This window comes from Chinchilla lanigera, unplaced genomic scaffold (assembly GCF_000276665.1).
Source record: "Chinchilla lanigera isolate Chin_1 unplaced genomic scaffold, ChiLan1.0 scaffold00064, whole genome shotgun sequence".
Taxonomy (NCBI): Eukaryota; Metazoa; Chordata; class Mammalia; order Rodentia; family Chinchillidae; genus Chinchilla; species Chinchilla lanigera.
In genome coordinates this window covers 10,186,574-10,202,451 of record NW_004955465.1, presented here as the reverse complement: position 1 = coordinate 10,202,451, position 15,878 = coordinate 10,186,574, and the positions used below count along the sequence as shown (strand labels likewise).

The 15,878-nt window shown below is 52.2% G+C and overlaps 1 protein-coding gene across 3 annotated transcripts; it reads left to right on the top strand.

Annotated features, from left to right (window-relative positions):
• Nucleotides 1-2,353: 2,353 nt before the first annotated feature.
• On the top strand, nt 2,354-15,524 carry Nqo2 (NAD(P)H dehydrogenase, quinone 2). Of its 3 annotated transcripts, none has more exons than XM_005398906.2 (7): nt 2,354-2,469; nt 5,428-5,517; nt 8,264-8,428; nt 10,017-10,147; nt 11,315-11,428; nt 12,238-12,339; nt 14,823-15,524. In XM_005398906.2, exons 2-7 carry the CDS (start codon nt 5,511-5,513, stop codon nt 14,997-14,999), a joined length of 696 nt encoding a protein of 231 aa, XP_005398963.1. In that variant the 5' UTR covers nt 2,354-2,469; nt 5,428-5,510; the 3' UTR covers nt 15,000-15,524. The 3 variants fall into 3 exon arrangements, with proteins under 3 accessions (XP_005398963.1, XP_013377318.1, XP_005398962.1); XM_005398905.2 differs by having other exon boundaries at nt 2,384-2,469; nt 5,424-5,517; XM_013521864.1 differs by lacking the exon at nt 5,428-5,517.
• Nucleotides 15,525-15,878: the final 354 nt, after the last annotated feature.

Genomic DNA, 15,878 nt, shown 5'->3' with positions numbered 1-15,878 from the left:
GTGAGTTCGGTTCCCGGTACCGGAGAAAAACCAAAAAAAAAAAAAAAAAAGAAGAGGCAGACTTAGAGGTGGGCCTTAGCACCTCCAGCACTCTACAAGCATACTTTGCAAACACCATTAACGGTAACTTTTCTAAAATAGCAGAACAAACAGCACAGACATTCTTTACAGAGGCACAGATGCTTCCTTCCCTCCCTCTCTGGGGTGGCCCTTTCCCTGGCTTCCTGTCCCGGTCAGTGGCACCTCATCAGAACACCTCCCACGCGCCCCTCCCCACCGGGGCCACGGTCACTCTGAGAAGTCCTCTCCTCCTCCGCAGGCTCCTGCTCGCCCTCAGCGTCATAACTTATGGAAACGAATTCTTTGGGCCACTGTTGGGTGCCTCTGGAGCGATACTCAAACCTCCCCAAGGGGACCCTAAGCCTAGCCAAGCCTGCCGAGGGCCTGTGGTTCGCTCCCCCGGCTCTGACAGTCTCCCTGGCCCCATCGCGCTCTGCTGGTCTTCCCTTACTCTAACCCGTCCCGTAGTCCAGTTCCCTCGTGACCTCTTGCCTTTGGAGTTCACACTGATACACAACGTCCGATGGGTTAGAATACAAACAGGGGCTTTTCCTGTCATATTTAACGCGATATGGAATGACAGAGGCAAACGGTTCTGAACTATGTGAAAAATGGCATTAAGGCATAGAACTATGCTTTAACCCTACACTTTGGGGCCAAGACTTGATTTAGACAAGAGACTTTCTTGTACTAATTTATGCATTCTTTACGTCAGATCCTCTTTTCCTTTTCCTGGGTGAGTATGGAGCAACAGAAGAACATTGCCCTCACCCTGAACCCGTGATGACAGCGGCCCCTACAGGCGGTGAGCGCTTTTCCCCACTTCTTTCCCTTCCTCTGGTGACTCCTTCCTAGTACCGCTCCCTTTTGCACGCTGCGGGTCCTGCTCGGGTCTTTGCTAGGGACCCAAGAACCCCCATCCCACAACAGCGCCACTGGCTGACCTGCCTCCTGGCCTAGAATACATGATCCTATTCTTGCAGTTCTTCAAAGCTAAAAAGGAAATGCAAAGTGGGGCTCACTCGTGCTGGGCGCTAACTACGGCACCGCATTTTGATGGCGTGACCCTCTTCAGACTCCGGATACCAACGCGGCCACATCGCGTCTGCAGTCACTGCAACAACGCTCGAGCAGCAGGAAATGCTGTTGTTTTCCTTTTGAGCACAGCCTCCTACTGAGCTGTGGTAGAACCGTCACCCCTGATCACCCTTTTGGAGAGTCAGAACTCAGCCCGCTGCTCGCCCTCCGCCCGGCTGTGGCTTCTCTCGCTGCCTCAGGGTGGCGCAGGTATAAGAGGCCACGCAGGACCCAGGAGCCGGTGGGCGCCAGACGCGCGGCACGGATAGGCAGGGGGAGCCCCTGAGCCTTTCCTTAGGCTCCACGTCCCTTCACCCGCGTTCCCGATGGACACCTGGCAAAGCCGTGGGGGATGGACCGCTCCCTGCACCCGAGGAGCCCTCACCGCCTGACCCCACCGCCTGACTCAGGCCAGCACGAGGCTGCTCTTCCTTCCAGGAACCCGCCCTCTCCAGAAACATCGCGCAGAACCTAAGCCTTAGGGTCGCGGTTCCCAAGCTGCGGGATGCCCCGGAGAGCGAGCAAGTAATGCACTACGGATTTAACCCCACACACATTGGGATTGAACCCAGGGCCTTTGCACTGAGCTGTTTTCCCCGCCCTTGTTTATTTGGTTTTGGGAGACAGCATCTTGCTAAACCGCTAAGCTGCCCAGAGTGGGCTACAACTAGTGATCCTCCTGCCGCAGCCTCCCAGCGTGCTGGCCTTACGGGTTTGCGCCACCACACCCACCTTGGGCTCTCACTTTTTTTTCCCCCGGTACCGGGAGTCGAACTCACGACAGGCAGGCGCTGTGCCGCTGAGCTAAATCCCCAGCGCCAAGGGCTCTCACTTTTTAACCGAGGTGTGTGGCACGGATGTGACAGCAGGACGCAGCCGACCAGGCGGGCGTGTGGCCAACCCGTGTCGGCCAAAGCACCAGAGAGGCGGACGTGGCCCAGAGCGGAGCCTCAGCATGCAGGGCGGAGCGAACCTCAGGGGCGGGGAGAGAGAACAGGGGAGGGGCGTGGCCCTGGTCGGGGGCGGGGCTTGAGGCTGAGGGGAGGCTGGGGCGGCTTGGGGGCGTGGCCCTGAGGCATGGGCGGGGTCTGGACCCTCTCCGTTGCCCAGGAATGGCTCAAGGGAGAAGCGTGGGCGGGCTGCACGCATGGAGGCGGGTCTGAGGGCGTGGCCAGGCGTGGCGGGGGCGTGGCCAGGCGTGGCTCGGGCGGGAGCAGGCCCTTGGTCCCCAGAGCGCAGCCGCGGTGCGCGGAGTCGCACGCCGGAGTGCTGAGTGCCCTCGGCTGGCACGGGTGCTGGCTGACGCCGAGTGCTCGCACGTGCGCCAGGAGGGTGAGTGCCAGCCGGGGCCTCTGGCACCCGAGGGAACGCTACGGGAGTGCAAGGGGGGCAGAAGTCTGTTCCGGTTGTAAGTTGACGGAACGATGTGGTTCCTCGCACCCGGCCTGGAGCATCTTGAAAATACTGCGCTTCACCACCCGCGAACCGGCCGGCGTTCTGACCCGAGGGGTCCCCTCTCCCCACCCTCCACCCCGGGCGGTGGATGCTGGGTGTGCGCCGTGCAAAGCAGTGGGGAGCCCCCTGCGTGGGGCGCAATCGTGTGACTACCCCAGCGCCCCTTCCAAGGACGTGGTAAAGAGCAGGGGGAAATCAGCTTTTGAAACCATTAATCTCTCTGAAAGTAACAGCTTCTGTAACCTTTGATTTCTGTAAATTTCAGGCAAAGAAATGCATACGAAGGAATGAGTGAAAGTCATGCAGGGGAACGAATGAGAATAAGCGCCCAGCAATGGGAAACCCCGGGCGCGGAAGGGCAGTCAGGGGAAGAGGCAGAGGGAATAACGCAGTGAAAATGTCGAGAGCTTCTGGTTGCTGATCCAAAAGAAATCATGTATACACGAAAGTGTCAGTGCACCCTTGCTATGGTGTGTGTCGTTTAATGGGCACCCAGAGCGTCTCCCTGCAGACCTGGGTACGTGCAGGTTCCCAGAAAGAGTTAGGAATGGGACGCTGCGGATAAGATGCAGAGGCTCACTGGTCACTGCTCTGTACCTCTGGGACAAGCCCCTCCTTTCTTGGGCTCCAGTTTCTTATTTTATGCCCCTAGGTGAGTTGCAAGGTATAGAGAGTCACAATTCAGGTGCCTGGCGAGCTTACCAGGCCGCCAGATGGGGATGGGCATTGTGACCTGGGCCCAGCCAGGGGCGGGCTGTGGAGTCCTGGAGGCGAAGAGCCCAGGCGTGGCTTGCCTCGGGGCATTTGACCCCAACCTCTGAGAATCTCAGGACGCGGTGTTCACCGAGTCTGAAGGGACAGTGAGAAGCTTGTATAGTGAAATCAGGCTTCCCCCACGGTCCTGCCGCATCCTGTTAACTTTAGGATAAACTCCGGCCTCAGAGATCAGCTCAGCTGGACTCCACCCAGCTGCTTGACCATCCCCCACCTACTTTTTTTTTAGCCGCAGTCCAGCCACGCAGTCTTTCTCGCTGTCGCTCCAGCTGTGCAGGCTGGTTCCCACCTCAACCATTACTTGCTGCTTTACCCGCAGGACCGCTGTTCCCCCAGATCTTTGCCTGGCTGGCTCCACACTTCCACTCACTTCCTTCTTGTGCGATGCCTTCCTGGACTACCGGTCTAGAAGAAAATAGCAAGCGAACCCCTGCCTCTTCACCTACTAAAGTACTTAATTTTCTCAGCGCTGGCACTGTTATCATCATCACTGGTACTTAATCTCTAACTGGAAGTCTGTGCTTTCTTTGCCTCTTAATTGTCTGTTTCCCCAAAAGACTCTTAAGTTCTATCCTTCTTTATTTTGTCCACTTCTGGAGCCTCCGCACCACGGCAGTACCCAGTAGAGGGTGGCTTTCACCTTTTGGCCTTTGAAGAATACTGCTGCGAACATGGGCGGATCAATGGTTCTTCTAGACCCTGCTTTCATTCTAGCGAATGCACAGAAGTGGAATTGCTGCATCATGCGGTGCTTTCATGTTTAATTTTTTGCAGAGCCTCTTGACTGTTTTCCATAGCTGAGCTATGTTACCGCCCCATTGGTGGTGTGGGAGGGTTCCAATCGCCACTTCCCACCTACACTTATTTCCTGGTTTCCTCCATAGTAGCCAGTCTGGTGGGTGTCAAGTGGTGTATTATGTGTAGTTTTGTTTTGCGTTTCTCTAATGACGTTTCTCTAATTGGTGTTAAGCGACTTTTCACAGCTTATTGGCCATTTGTGTATCTGTTTTGGAGAAGGGTCTGTTCGAGTCCTAAGCCCTTTTTTGTGTGTTTTTGTGTTTGTGTCAGTGCCTGTGCCAGCCCTGAGCCACATCCCCAACCCCCACTTGGTGCATCTTTCAGTGGAGTTTTTTGTGTGTGTGGTTGAGTTTAACCTGACCTGCTTTCTCTGACAGTGCAGGTGGGTTTCTTGGAGGCCCCTCCAAGGTTATTCTGCAGATGGCTGCCCTGGGATGAGGACACGGGCCTCATTTGTGCTTTAAGGCCTCCTGGAGAGAACTGACATTTTTGCAGAAGGGCCGAGCCACACGGAATTCCATCCCCAGCGCCTGGAATCAGGTCACGCGCCAGCTGCAGCCTGTGGTACCCTCTCTCTTAATCCTGGGCCCTTCTGTGCCCTTGTGGTCCAGAAGGCTGAGGCCCGGAGCAGGGAAAGGAGTGCAAGCAGGTCTCATGGGTACATGTCCCTGAGCTGGGATCAGGACCAAGTCCGTCCAATGGGACGTCTGCATTGGCCTAGGCCACCTCCCTGGAGAAACATTTGGGGTCTCTGGCCGGAAACCAGGTCTAAAGCAAGTCCATTCTGTTGCAGGTGAGGAAAGGGCCCCCCTGGTACCACCTAGTACCGTCCTCCGGTACCACCTCCTTGGCTTCCCCAGCGCCAGCTGGGACATCGTTGCCCAGCAGCATGGTTTTCAGCTCTGCCCTTCGTCTCCCAGGCTCATGTGTTATCTCAGGGGGACTCTTGGAGAGACAGGAAGGCCGAGGAGGCGCGCCTGCTTCCCACCTGCGGCTCATTTCCCAGGTTCTGCTGTCTAACGCTGCCTGTGCGGAAGGTTTGAAGTCCTCTCAGAAAGAAATTTGGACAGTACTGGCTTTGCCATCTTTCATGATTTGTCCTCTGAGGCCTTCATCTGCAGAGGATGCCTTGCCGCTCTGGAGAAGCTTTTGTCCCCTGCGTCTGCCTGTCTTTCACGGGGCCGCAGTGCAGCCTGGACGCTTAGGACTTGACCTCCCCTCTGCCTTTCCCCCTCTCCTGAGTTTATTTTCTCTTCCAGATAGCTGCTGTCACCAAAGAGAGCAACTTCGCCCGAACATCCAGGGCCACCACACTGAACTGGAGAGAGAGTCCATCTTTCCCCAACATGGCAGGTGATGGCTTGTTCCGGGAGAGTTAGATGTCTAATAAGAAGTGGGATACATTCCTCGTTACAAAAGAAATCCAAACACAAAGCCATTTTGTGTATGCTGTTGAGCAGTATCTGGAATGACCGTTTTGTATGTGCTTATTTTATTGTCCATTTCTACTCACCCCAGAATACACATTTCTCAACATCGGGGGCCATGCCTACCGTGTCTTCACCCTGCCAGTCCCTGTAATCATCCCTGGGACAGAGTAGGTCCTCAAAACTTAGGTATTCACGTATGTCTTTATGTTCTTTTCCAGTGGTGAGGGTCAAACCCAGGGCTTCATGTGTGCTTAAGCATGTGCTCTACCACTGAGCTACATCCCACTGCCCATCTTTACCTTTGTATCTTGCGTGCCCACATCATAAACACACACACTCTCTCTCTCACACGTACACACACACTAATTTGTCACTTATTTTTTCAGTCAACAATATAACCTGGAGATCTTTTCACTTTAGAACATACAGATTCATCTTACATTGTAATTAGAGATTTGGGTGCTTCTACGTTGGCACTAACGAAGTTGGGAGCAGATAATCTTTGCAGGGGAGGACTGCCCTGTGTTTTGTAGGACATTTAGCAGAATACCTGGACTCGCCTCGCTAGATGCCAGTAGAACCACTCCTCCCACCGGCATTAACAACCAGAAATATATCCAGAATTAAGAGATGTCCCTGATTAGCAACCATGCCCCCAGTTGAGAAATGCTGGTGTAGATTTTTTTATTTGTACCCATTCTTTAGGTAAACGCCCAAGTAATTTCCTGGTAACACTGGAGTTTTAGTCAGTTAAACAACTAATAATTAGCTCACGGACTTCAACCATTATACTCAGTCACATGCTTCAAAGCTGTTTCCAGCCAATGTGTTTTTTCTCAAGTTCCTAGAGGAAAACATGTTCAGACATGTACCACGTTTTGGGCAGACCTGTCTCCCCTTTACCCTCCCTTGTATCTCTCCCGTACTCACTCCCTTATCCAATCATCGAATCCCTTCTATACTCGTGTCAGCTTTTGTTTATTTGTTTTAGGTTCCACATAGCCGGAAAAGAATGCTATGCTTGTTTTTCCAAGCCTGGCTTATTTCACTTACCGTGGTATCTCCACTTTCATCCACTGTGCTGTAAATGACATACCTTTGTTCTCTGTGACTGAGTAAAACTCCCTTGTGTGTCTGCACCACATTTTCTTTCTCCTTGCATTTGTTGACACATAGGCTAGTTCCACATCTTAACTATTGTGGATTTAGCTTGAAAATTTTCAATTAAGAATTTAACCTTTAAGTGTTAGATGATGTTCTAGGGGGCAAACCAGCAGGCTTCCCTCCAGAAGGGTTCAGTCTGCAATCGCACAGGCTGTTCTGAAGGAAGAGGCCGTGCATCGAAGGCTGCTGGAGTTTATGACGCAGCCAGTGCCTGTGAGACCTGCCCTTGGGATCCTCTTGGCCCAGCTTCTGCACCAGAAGATGTCCTCTCAGAGTCCACCTTCCTCAAGGGACCAGGGGTCAATGCCTCACCGCTCAGGTGCCAGGTTTTGATGGCCCCTGGGGAGATGGAAGCAGAATGTGCCCCATGAAAGGTGTCATGGCCGGCGCCTGCCCATGTGAGATCGGTACAAAAGCTTAATTCCAGTAGCTTTTAATTTTGATCTTATAGGGAGTGTCTGGGTCACTTTGTCATCACTGGGACAAAATATCCAACACCCACAACTTCAGGAGGAGAGGTTTGTTTTGGCCCAAGTATCAGTCCATAGTTGGCTGCTGCAAGGGGGAAGGTGGCGGCAGAGGGGCAGGCAGAAGAAAAGCTGCTCAACCCTGGCTGTCAGGAAGCAGAGAGAGAAGGGAGGAGCGTGGAGGGAGACAGACCCTTCCAGGCCACGCCGCCTGGGACCCGACTCTAACTGGGATGAGCAGCTCGGAACTCAAGTGAATGAATCCACAGCCGAGTGCAGTGTGCGCAAGATCCAGTCACCTCCCCCACACTTGAGAAACTGAGGGGCTGTTGGAGATCTAAACCACAACTCAGAGTAAGACTCAGACATCTCATAGAAGCTGCCCGAGTGAGATCAGGCTTGTGAAGGACTTAAGTGTATGTACTGGTGTTTCTAGGAAACGCGATTTGGCCCTGTGTGTATAGGTTGATCATTCAGAACCCGAAGATCCAAAACTTTTTGAGCACGTGGCTAAAATACTCCAGAATATAAAACTTTTAGCCCAAAATTTCAGATTTGAGAGCATTTCTCATTTCAGATTTTCAGAGTAGGGATTCTCTGCCTAGAAAGTCTATGCAAGTATTCCAGAATCAGAAAAAATCCCAAGGCTAATACACTCTGGCTCCAAGCACTGCAGATAGGGATACTAAGCATGCATTTGTAAATCCAAGTAATGATGAGCTATCAGCTAATGTAAATGATGAAGTGTTTTAAAAATGTTCATTAGTTTAAAATTGCCACACTTTTTAAAGTTTACGATTTCTAAGCTTGAACTGCAGTGATCCACATAAAGCTTTACTTCTCATCTGTGCCTGCGCTGGGTTTTGACCCCGGGCTTGACCCTTCCGCAGGAACCTTTTCTTTATTTTTTTTTTTTCTGTCGTGTGGGGGGAGTTTCCGGTACTGGGGATCGAACTCATGACCTTGTGCTTGCCAGGCCGGCACTGTGCCGATGGGCTAAATCCCCAGTCCTCGAAGGAACCTGTTCTCCTGCCGCAGGTAAGAAGGTGCTCATCGTCTATGCGCACCAGGAGCCCAGGTCCTTCAATGCGACCCTGAAGAACGTGGCGGTGGAGGAGCTGAGCCAGCAGGGCTGCACCGTCACCGTGTCTGACTTGTATGCCATGGGCTTTGAGCCCAGGGCCACCAAGGACGACATCACTGGTGAGTCATGGCCCGCGTGCTGAATTTCTAAACTTTTCCTCTCACTTTCTAATGTTAAAAATGTCTGGAAGAGCTCATGCAAGAGCACCTGATATGCTAGCCTCAGATCAGCAGTCCCCAGCATCAGTCTCTCGCCCTGCCCCTGCCCCCGGCCTCCTTTCCCTCCCTCGCCCCCTGCTAGTTCCCTCCCTCTGCTTCTGAGGGTCGGTGCCCAGTCAGCACTCACGAGGCTTTCTCCACTTGCTCTCCAGCTTTTACAAAAACAGTAGTGTCTCATAGTCATTGTTTTCCTCGTGCTACTCTCAAAAGTATTGCATTGAACGGCACCCTCACGTTTAGTTAGCCCCAGTAAAGGTCATCCTAAGTTGTTTCTGATTCTTGGCCACGAGGAACAATGCTGCCGTGAGTAATCACAGGCAGAGAGGTTTTTGCGTGTGTGCTGGTTTATCTACAAGTGAAACTGCCGGTCAGAGTCGATGTGCATCTTTAATTTTCGTAGATGGTATCAAGTTGCTTTCCACAAATGCTGTCCGGTTCACACTCCTGCCAGCAAGGTTTGCAAGCTCTCACTCCTCCCAGGCACCAACAACGTTACAAGTTGTTTGAGAATTGCTGGTGTGATGGTTGGCAAAGTGGTCTGCTGGTATGGTTCTGATTTATCTCTGTCTGACTGTAGGTGAGGTTTAATATCTTAATATTTTATATTCTATTCCTTCATATTTATTTAGATTAATATTTTAATAAAATATTAACTCTGCTTAAATTATCTGTTGAATTTTTTATTAGGTATTGGTCTTTTTTTATTAAAATGTCTTCATATATTAAACAGATTAACCTATAGCATAGGGTAGGAGTTACAAATATGTATAACCTCTTTTGTTTTCATTTTGGTTTGACTTTGTTTATGGTAGCTTTGTGCACACAGGATTTTACTTACTTATTTTTTAATCAGTCCTTTTCTTCTAGGACTTCTGAATTTTATGTCATACTTACTTGCACCCTAAGATTATACGATGTTTTAATAGTTTCATCTAGTGTTTGACAGATTTATCTTTGTAGATTAAAATTCTTTGTCCCTTTGAAATTGATTTTTGTGTACAATGTGAGAGAAGCGTCCAGTTTTCTTCCGAAAGCCTTCTGAGACAGCTCATCACCACTTCCTGCAGGATCCGGGGTTTAAAATCGCACCTTCACTGTGCTGTAAATTCCCACTTGTTTGATTCTCTTTACTCCTTTCATCCTGTTTTTCCTTGATTCAGTCCCGCTGGATTTTACTTACGTTGGCAAAGAACATAATTCATCATCTCATAGCACTAGGTCACTCTTGTTTCCCGTTTTCTCCTAATTTTTCTAACACTTTGTGTTACTGTTCCATAAACTCTTTTGAATCCACTTTGCAGATTGGAAAAGAAACTTCATGGTATCTGCCTCGAGGTTCTGCTCAATTTAGAGATGAATGTATGGAGAACTGACCTTTGGTGCTTGCTGACCCCGGCTCTGAGAAGTCCGGCACCCCTAGTTCTGGTGGGTGGTGGGATGGCCTGATTTTCACTTGGAGTGAGAGCCGCTTCTCCCCCTGCTCCCCCAGGTCCCCTGTCTAATCCTGAGAACTTCAATTATGGGGTGGAGACCCATGTAGCCTTCAAGAAGAGGGCCCTGACCAGCGACATCGTTGCTGAACAGAAAAAGGTGCAGGAAGCTGACCTAGTGATATTTCAGGTTGGTTTTTCCTCCGGTGAATATATGGAATCAGGTGCATCCTATGTACAGACTCCTGCGAAATGTTGTGTTATGCACTCCTGGAAGTGGTATCAACTTTTTTAGCACGCTTGCACACTTAAACTAACTTGATTACCACGGGTAGTCACAACGCTTTAGCTAGCCAGTAAAGAGAGTCGCACAGCCCTGACTACTCGCGCACAACCCTGAGCTGCTATGCAGAAGAATGAAGGTTTCTCTGTTAGCCCAGTGATCCGAGAACGTCTGGATCATGTTAGCTTGCTGCTTGCGTTCTCTCTCCATCCCCATCCCCGTCCTCACATGCGCCAGGCCACTTGAGAGCCAGACTTCTGTAAGGGACGCCTAGCAAGGTCACTTGTGCCAAGGCACCTCCAGCCTTCAGTGCCCTGATCAGCAAAAGGAAAATCTTTTGTTTCCATCTTCTTGCCGGTTGCCTCACACACGCATGTGTGCACGCGCACACACGTGCCCAGCACCTTCCGAGTGTTTATCCCAAGCCCCAGGAGTGCTGACTCAGCCCCCTCCCCAGCAGCACTTGGCAGGTGTGCGGCCCTGAGCCCGGCAGTTGAGTTAACACCTGCTTTGGGGGGTCGCTGTTGAACAGAAATGCAAGACCAACCCGAAAGAAAGGGCATCTGTCACAGGCCCTGGTCACTTGTGTCTTCTGGGCTTCAGGGACACTTACCCATGTCTGGAGCTCCTTGGGCGCCTTGGCTCTCACCATACCCTGGGGACCAGATGCCCTAGATCCAGAATTTCCAAGCAAGGGATCTCATGGATCCCGATCAACTCCCAGATGCTAACAAGTCAACCCAGACACAAGGGCAGCCCCTTTCCGCCCACCCCTAGCTTGTCTCCCTCAATTGCTGGGGCCCCAAGGACCGCTGTCCCGGGCCAGGACCTGGTTTTCACTTTCCCTGACTGCCCGGGGTCAGCATCGGGGGCTGGGAGCGGGGGACACAGCACTAGTGTAGTACCATCTGGGCCCAGCGTCAGCTCGACCTCTCCCTGTCCACACGGAGCACCAGAGGGCTCACGCAGATGTTCGGCTCCCCGGCAGCTGGGACGGGGAGGACGGCGGGCCTGGGTGCAGTGGCCGGGTGGGTGAAGCAGCCTGGCGTGTGTTTCTCCCTGTGTGCTGCCCAGTTCCCGCTGTACTGGTTCAGTGTGCCGGCCATCATGAAGGGCTGGATGGACAGGGTGCTGTGCCAAGGCTTCGCCTTCGACATCCCGGGATTCTATGACTCTGGTTTCCTGAAGGTGGGTGCAGGGCGCTGTGGACGGCTGTAGTGGGAGGCAGGAGGAGGGGGACCTGCCAACTTCCTGTTCTACTTTGCTTCCTCTTCTGAAGCAGCTACTGACTGAGCACCTGCCGTGCGGGGTCCAGGGGTGAGCATCGTTTCCAAGCTCAGGCGCATTCTGTCTAGCAGGGGACGTGAGCACACTCCCAGCAGAGGAGGGCCGGGGCTGGGGTCAGACGGGGGCTGATTCGGAGGTCAGCCTGGCGCCAGTGGGCAGGACATCTGCCCCGTGATGCAGCATCCGTCCCTGGCCTTGCCTGGGTCCACCCCTGAGCTTCCCGTGCCTTTGAGGTGGAACGAGACAAGGGGCCCCTGCCAGCCTGCACGGGAGCTGGTGGAGGCGCAGTGCGGCGCAGCTGTGAACCTCTTACTGAAGTCATTTCCCACTGAAATTCATGATTTTTGGAGTTCTAAAGCCTCAGAAAAAGAACTGCAGATGGGGAAAACAGCCAGAATAACCAACAGAAACAGCCAGGGCAGCTTGTCCTGGATGGTGAGTGACGCTGCAGTTTATTAGTGGCTGCCGTCACCTCTTCCACCCCAAGGTCAGCGGAGGACGCCCCACCCGACACCCAGCCCGCTAGAGTCTGGGCTGGTCGTAGTTTTAGGTTCGCTCATCCGTCGCTGTGTGTTTTGCCACGTTTCTTGTTGGCATGTGGCGCTCACCAGTGGAAGACGGGGATGTTAACGTTTGTCCGCCCCCAGGGCCCTCGCTCAGGTTTTCCTTGTCTGGCTACTGCACTGACGCGTTTGCTTTCTCCTGCACAGACGAAATTAGCCCTCCTTTCCTTAACCACGGGAGGCATAGCCAGCATGTACACGAAAGCCAGCGACCACGGAGACTTCCGCTACTTGCTGTGGCCCCTGCAGGTGAGCAGGCCGAGAGGCGTGGCCCCCACCCCCGTGCACCGGCTGGAAGAGCCGCCAGCACGCCACATCCTTTCCGTCTCGTTACGGAATCCGGTAGCTCTCTCCCCCTTTTAACTTTTCCCGTGGCGGCGCAGTACAGGTTGGCGAACACACGCATTAGAATTGCAGGCTTTGCTGTCGTTTGACCTGAAGCCAGGCGGGACCTGGGCAGGGCCTGGCTGCTTTGAGGGGACTGACTGGCCGCTAAGGTGGTGCTAGGTGTATGTGTGCATTTGTGCATGCATGTGTGCGTGTGTGATGACCCCGGTGTAGGTGTAGAGCCATCCACACAGGCTCGTGGCGCTCAGAAAGCCAGCAGCACCCTGGGCCCTGGTGAGAGGCGGGTGCCCTGGGCCCCACACCCTGGCCAGGCTTGTGCAGGCCCCAGCCCACCCCGTGGAGAGAGCACACAGCCCCTGTCAGGACTCCAGACTCTGTCCTTCCTGCCCTGCCAGCCCCACCCTCCCATGCTGCACCCCCTGGAGGACCTCTGCTGCCAGGTGCACCCTGGGCCTAGCGCTGGCAACCTGCCACAGAGCGGGTCACGGCAGGCTGGGTGTCCACGTGCAAAGCTGTGGTGGAGATGAGGGGCAGGCTCCAGGGCAGGGACCCTGAGAAGACCCGCAACCTGAGGCCAGGTTTGATAGCCAGGATGCCTGTGGAGGTCAGAGGAGAGCACGCATACGCCCACTTGTGAGCTGGCTTTCAAACTGTAGCTACCGGGCATCTGTGGGGTATCGCTACTGGACCACATCATGCTTCGCATGTGGAGAGCCGTGCGTCTCAGCCCCAACACTGCAAAAAAGAAGGCACTGTGCCTTTTCTGTGAGCTCTGTAGGTTGCCTTGCCCACCCACCTGTTGAGATGTTGAGCTTTTTCTTCATTGATTTTCAGCACTGTGTATGCTAGTGAAATTAATCCCACTGTACTTTTCAGAACCTGAAGGTTTTTCTCCACCTACATAGTATACGTTTATTTTCAAGGTCATTCCTTGCCTTTGTTACTGTTTTCTTTTTGGATTTATGAAGACTGTTGATTTTCAAAGATTATTTTTTAACCCAAAGTATTTTCTGATTGCCAGTAATAAAGTCACATTGTTTGAGGAGAAACCACGCAGAAGGTGGCGTGCAGGTTTCTTCTGCTCCACCTGCCCGGAATGGGGCAGGCCCAGCAAGTGTGGGTTTTCACAGAAGCACAGGAAAGGATGCCATAACTGGTCAGCTTCATTCTGCACAGGCTTTGGTCTGTGGTATTCGCTTCCTTTCTTGACAATAAAGATCTTTCCTGTTTCTTTAGTTTGCAGAAATATGTACAGTGGTGCCTTGATTCGCTGTGTGAGTTTGGAAAAGATGGCCGTGTCCGTGTTCATGAAGGATAGACGGCCGGGGCTGTGTTCGTTACCTGATGGACTTTGCAAAGGAAAACAAATTTTGCCAGATGCTTCTGTTTGTTCACGAACAAAAGCATTCATGAACCAAAGTACCACTGTATTAGGGAAAAGAGAGACAACATGAAAAATAGGAATAACAAGTCAGCCCTCTTAACCCACCCCCTAGCAATTGAATAATTTGATTTATTTTTTTAAAATGGTTTATTTTCTCATATCCTGTCTTAGTTACTTTCTTCTCCCTGGGACACAATAACCAAAGTCTAAAACTTAAAGTAGAGGTTTATTTTGTCTCACTGTTTGTAGAGGTTCCAGTTCGTAGTCAGCTGGCTCCCGGGCAGGGTGGCATGGGAGTCGGTCGGGGCAGGGGAGAGACAGCTCCTGGCAGGGCAACAGGAATGGGAGAGAGATTAACAGAGGAGACACACCTTTCCGGGCCACGCCCCCAGCGACCCACCTCCTCCCACCAGGCTTCCTCTCCCAACATCACAGTCAGCTGTACACACACCAGTGTCACAGCCCTGTCTGGTCATCTCCCGAAAGCCCGCCTATGCGCTTTGGGGGACATCCAGGTATAAACCCTAACCTAGCCCATATATGTTCCTAGATACATACTTTTCTGTGAGGTTTGTAGTTGTGTTGTAAAAGTGGCGTACCACAAACACTGCTCCAAATTCGTTGTTGTTTTCGTTTGCTAAATACTTTGACCAGACTCCCCTAGTGGCACACTATGGCTGGAGTAACCTTCCCCGGGGATGAGTTCAGAGTGTGGATGAGCCATAATTTGCCTCGTCAGTCAAAACTGTAATGTCCAGTGGTAGAACCAGGGGTAACCTCCGATTGTACATTGCAGCTACCTGAGTCCTTCCCCTCATTAATGAAACCCCACAGCCCCAGTTCCGGGGAAGCCCTCTGTTTTCTGTTACATTGTAGCATTGAAGTTGTTTTAGGATTTCCTGAAAATGTGCTTCCCTCACGCCCCCCTTGAGTCACTTAATCTACCAGTGCCTACCGGGCGTGGCCTCTGACCGGTGCTGTCTCTTCTTTGTGGCTTTAGCACGGCACGCTGCACTTCTGTGGATTTAAAGTCCTCGCCCCCCAGATCAGTTTTGCTCCTGAGTACTCATCCGAGGAGGACAGGAAAGCAATGGTGGCCTCGTGGGCGCAGCGGCTGAAGAGCCTGTGGCAGGAAGAGCCCATCCAGTGCTCGCCCCCGTGGTACTTCGGGCAGTGACCCCGGTGCCTGAGCGCGGCACTGAGACCCACGCATGCGCCGCAGAAGACGCTGTCGCAAAATAAGTTCCCGCAGAGAAAAGCAGAACCAGCTTGTGCTGTGCACAATGAGTCTCGCCGGGTCACTTAATCATCCAATACACTAGCTTGTTTTGTGGAATTCTGTTGGCCAATCAGTGTTCAGCCAAGTTTTCATTTCTTTAGCATTTGTCTAATATCCGTCTCACAATGCTCAGTCTTCGTGGTGGTTTTGATTTCTAGAGAGTTCTCTGGACATGGAGCTGGATTTGTTCTTTTTTGTTTCGCTGGTTTTATTTCACCGCTCATCTTGAGAGTTTCTGTTCTTTTGTAGTACAGTTTAATCCATTCACAGCTAATGTTTTAGTGCTGTTTGTACTTATTTCTTCTGTCTTGTTTTTTTCTTTATACTTGCATTATGATTGTGAAGCTTTGATTGAACAGCTACTTATCATGTGTTTAGCTGGTACCATTTGGTACCAGTTACAATTAAAATTTTAATGCCTTAGCCTGGTGGCCTCCTGTGACTGTGCGCATGGTCCTGGAACGGGACAGTCAGTTCCCTGAAGCACAGGTGTGTGTCCGTGGAGGCTCCTCCCTGAGTGGGAGTTTAGGGATCAGACGTCACCACCACCATCATCGTGACCCGCCATCGTTGTCCTCCCCCTCCTTGTCACCGCACTGAGGACACAGCTGCCAGCTGCGCCCAGGGGACCTTGTCCCTTAACATCCCAGCACCACCACAGAGCCCAGCCTCTCACACGGCTTCCTGTTGGAATCGTCATCGTCACACCACTTTGCGCCATGTCTTCTGCATCTTTTCCCTGCTCCTCCTCAGCCTGTCTTCACCTGCGTTTCCTTC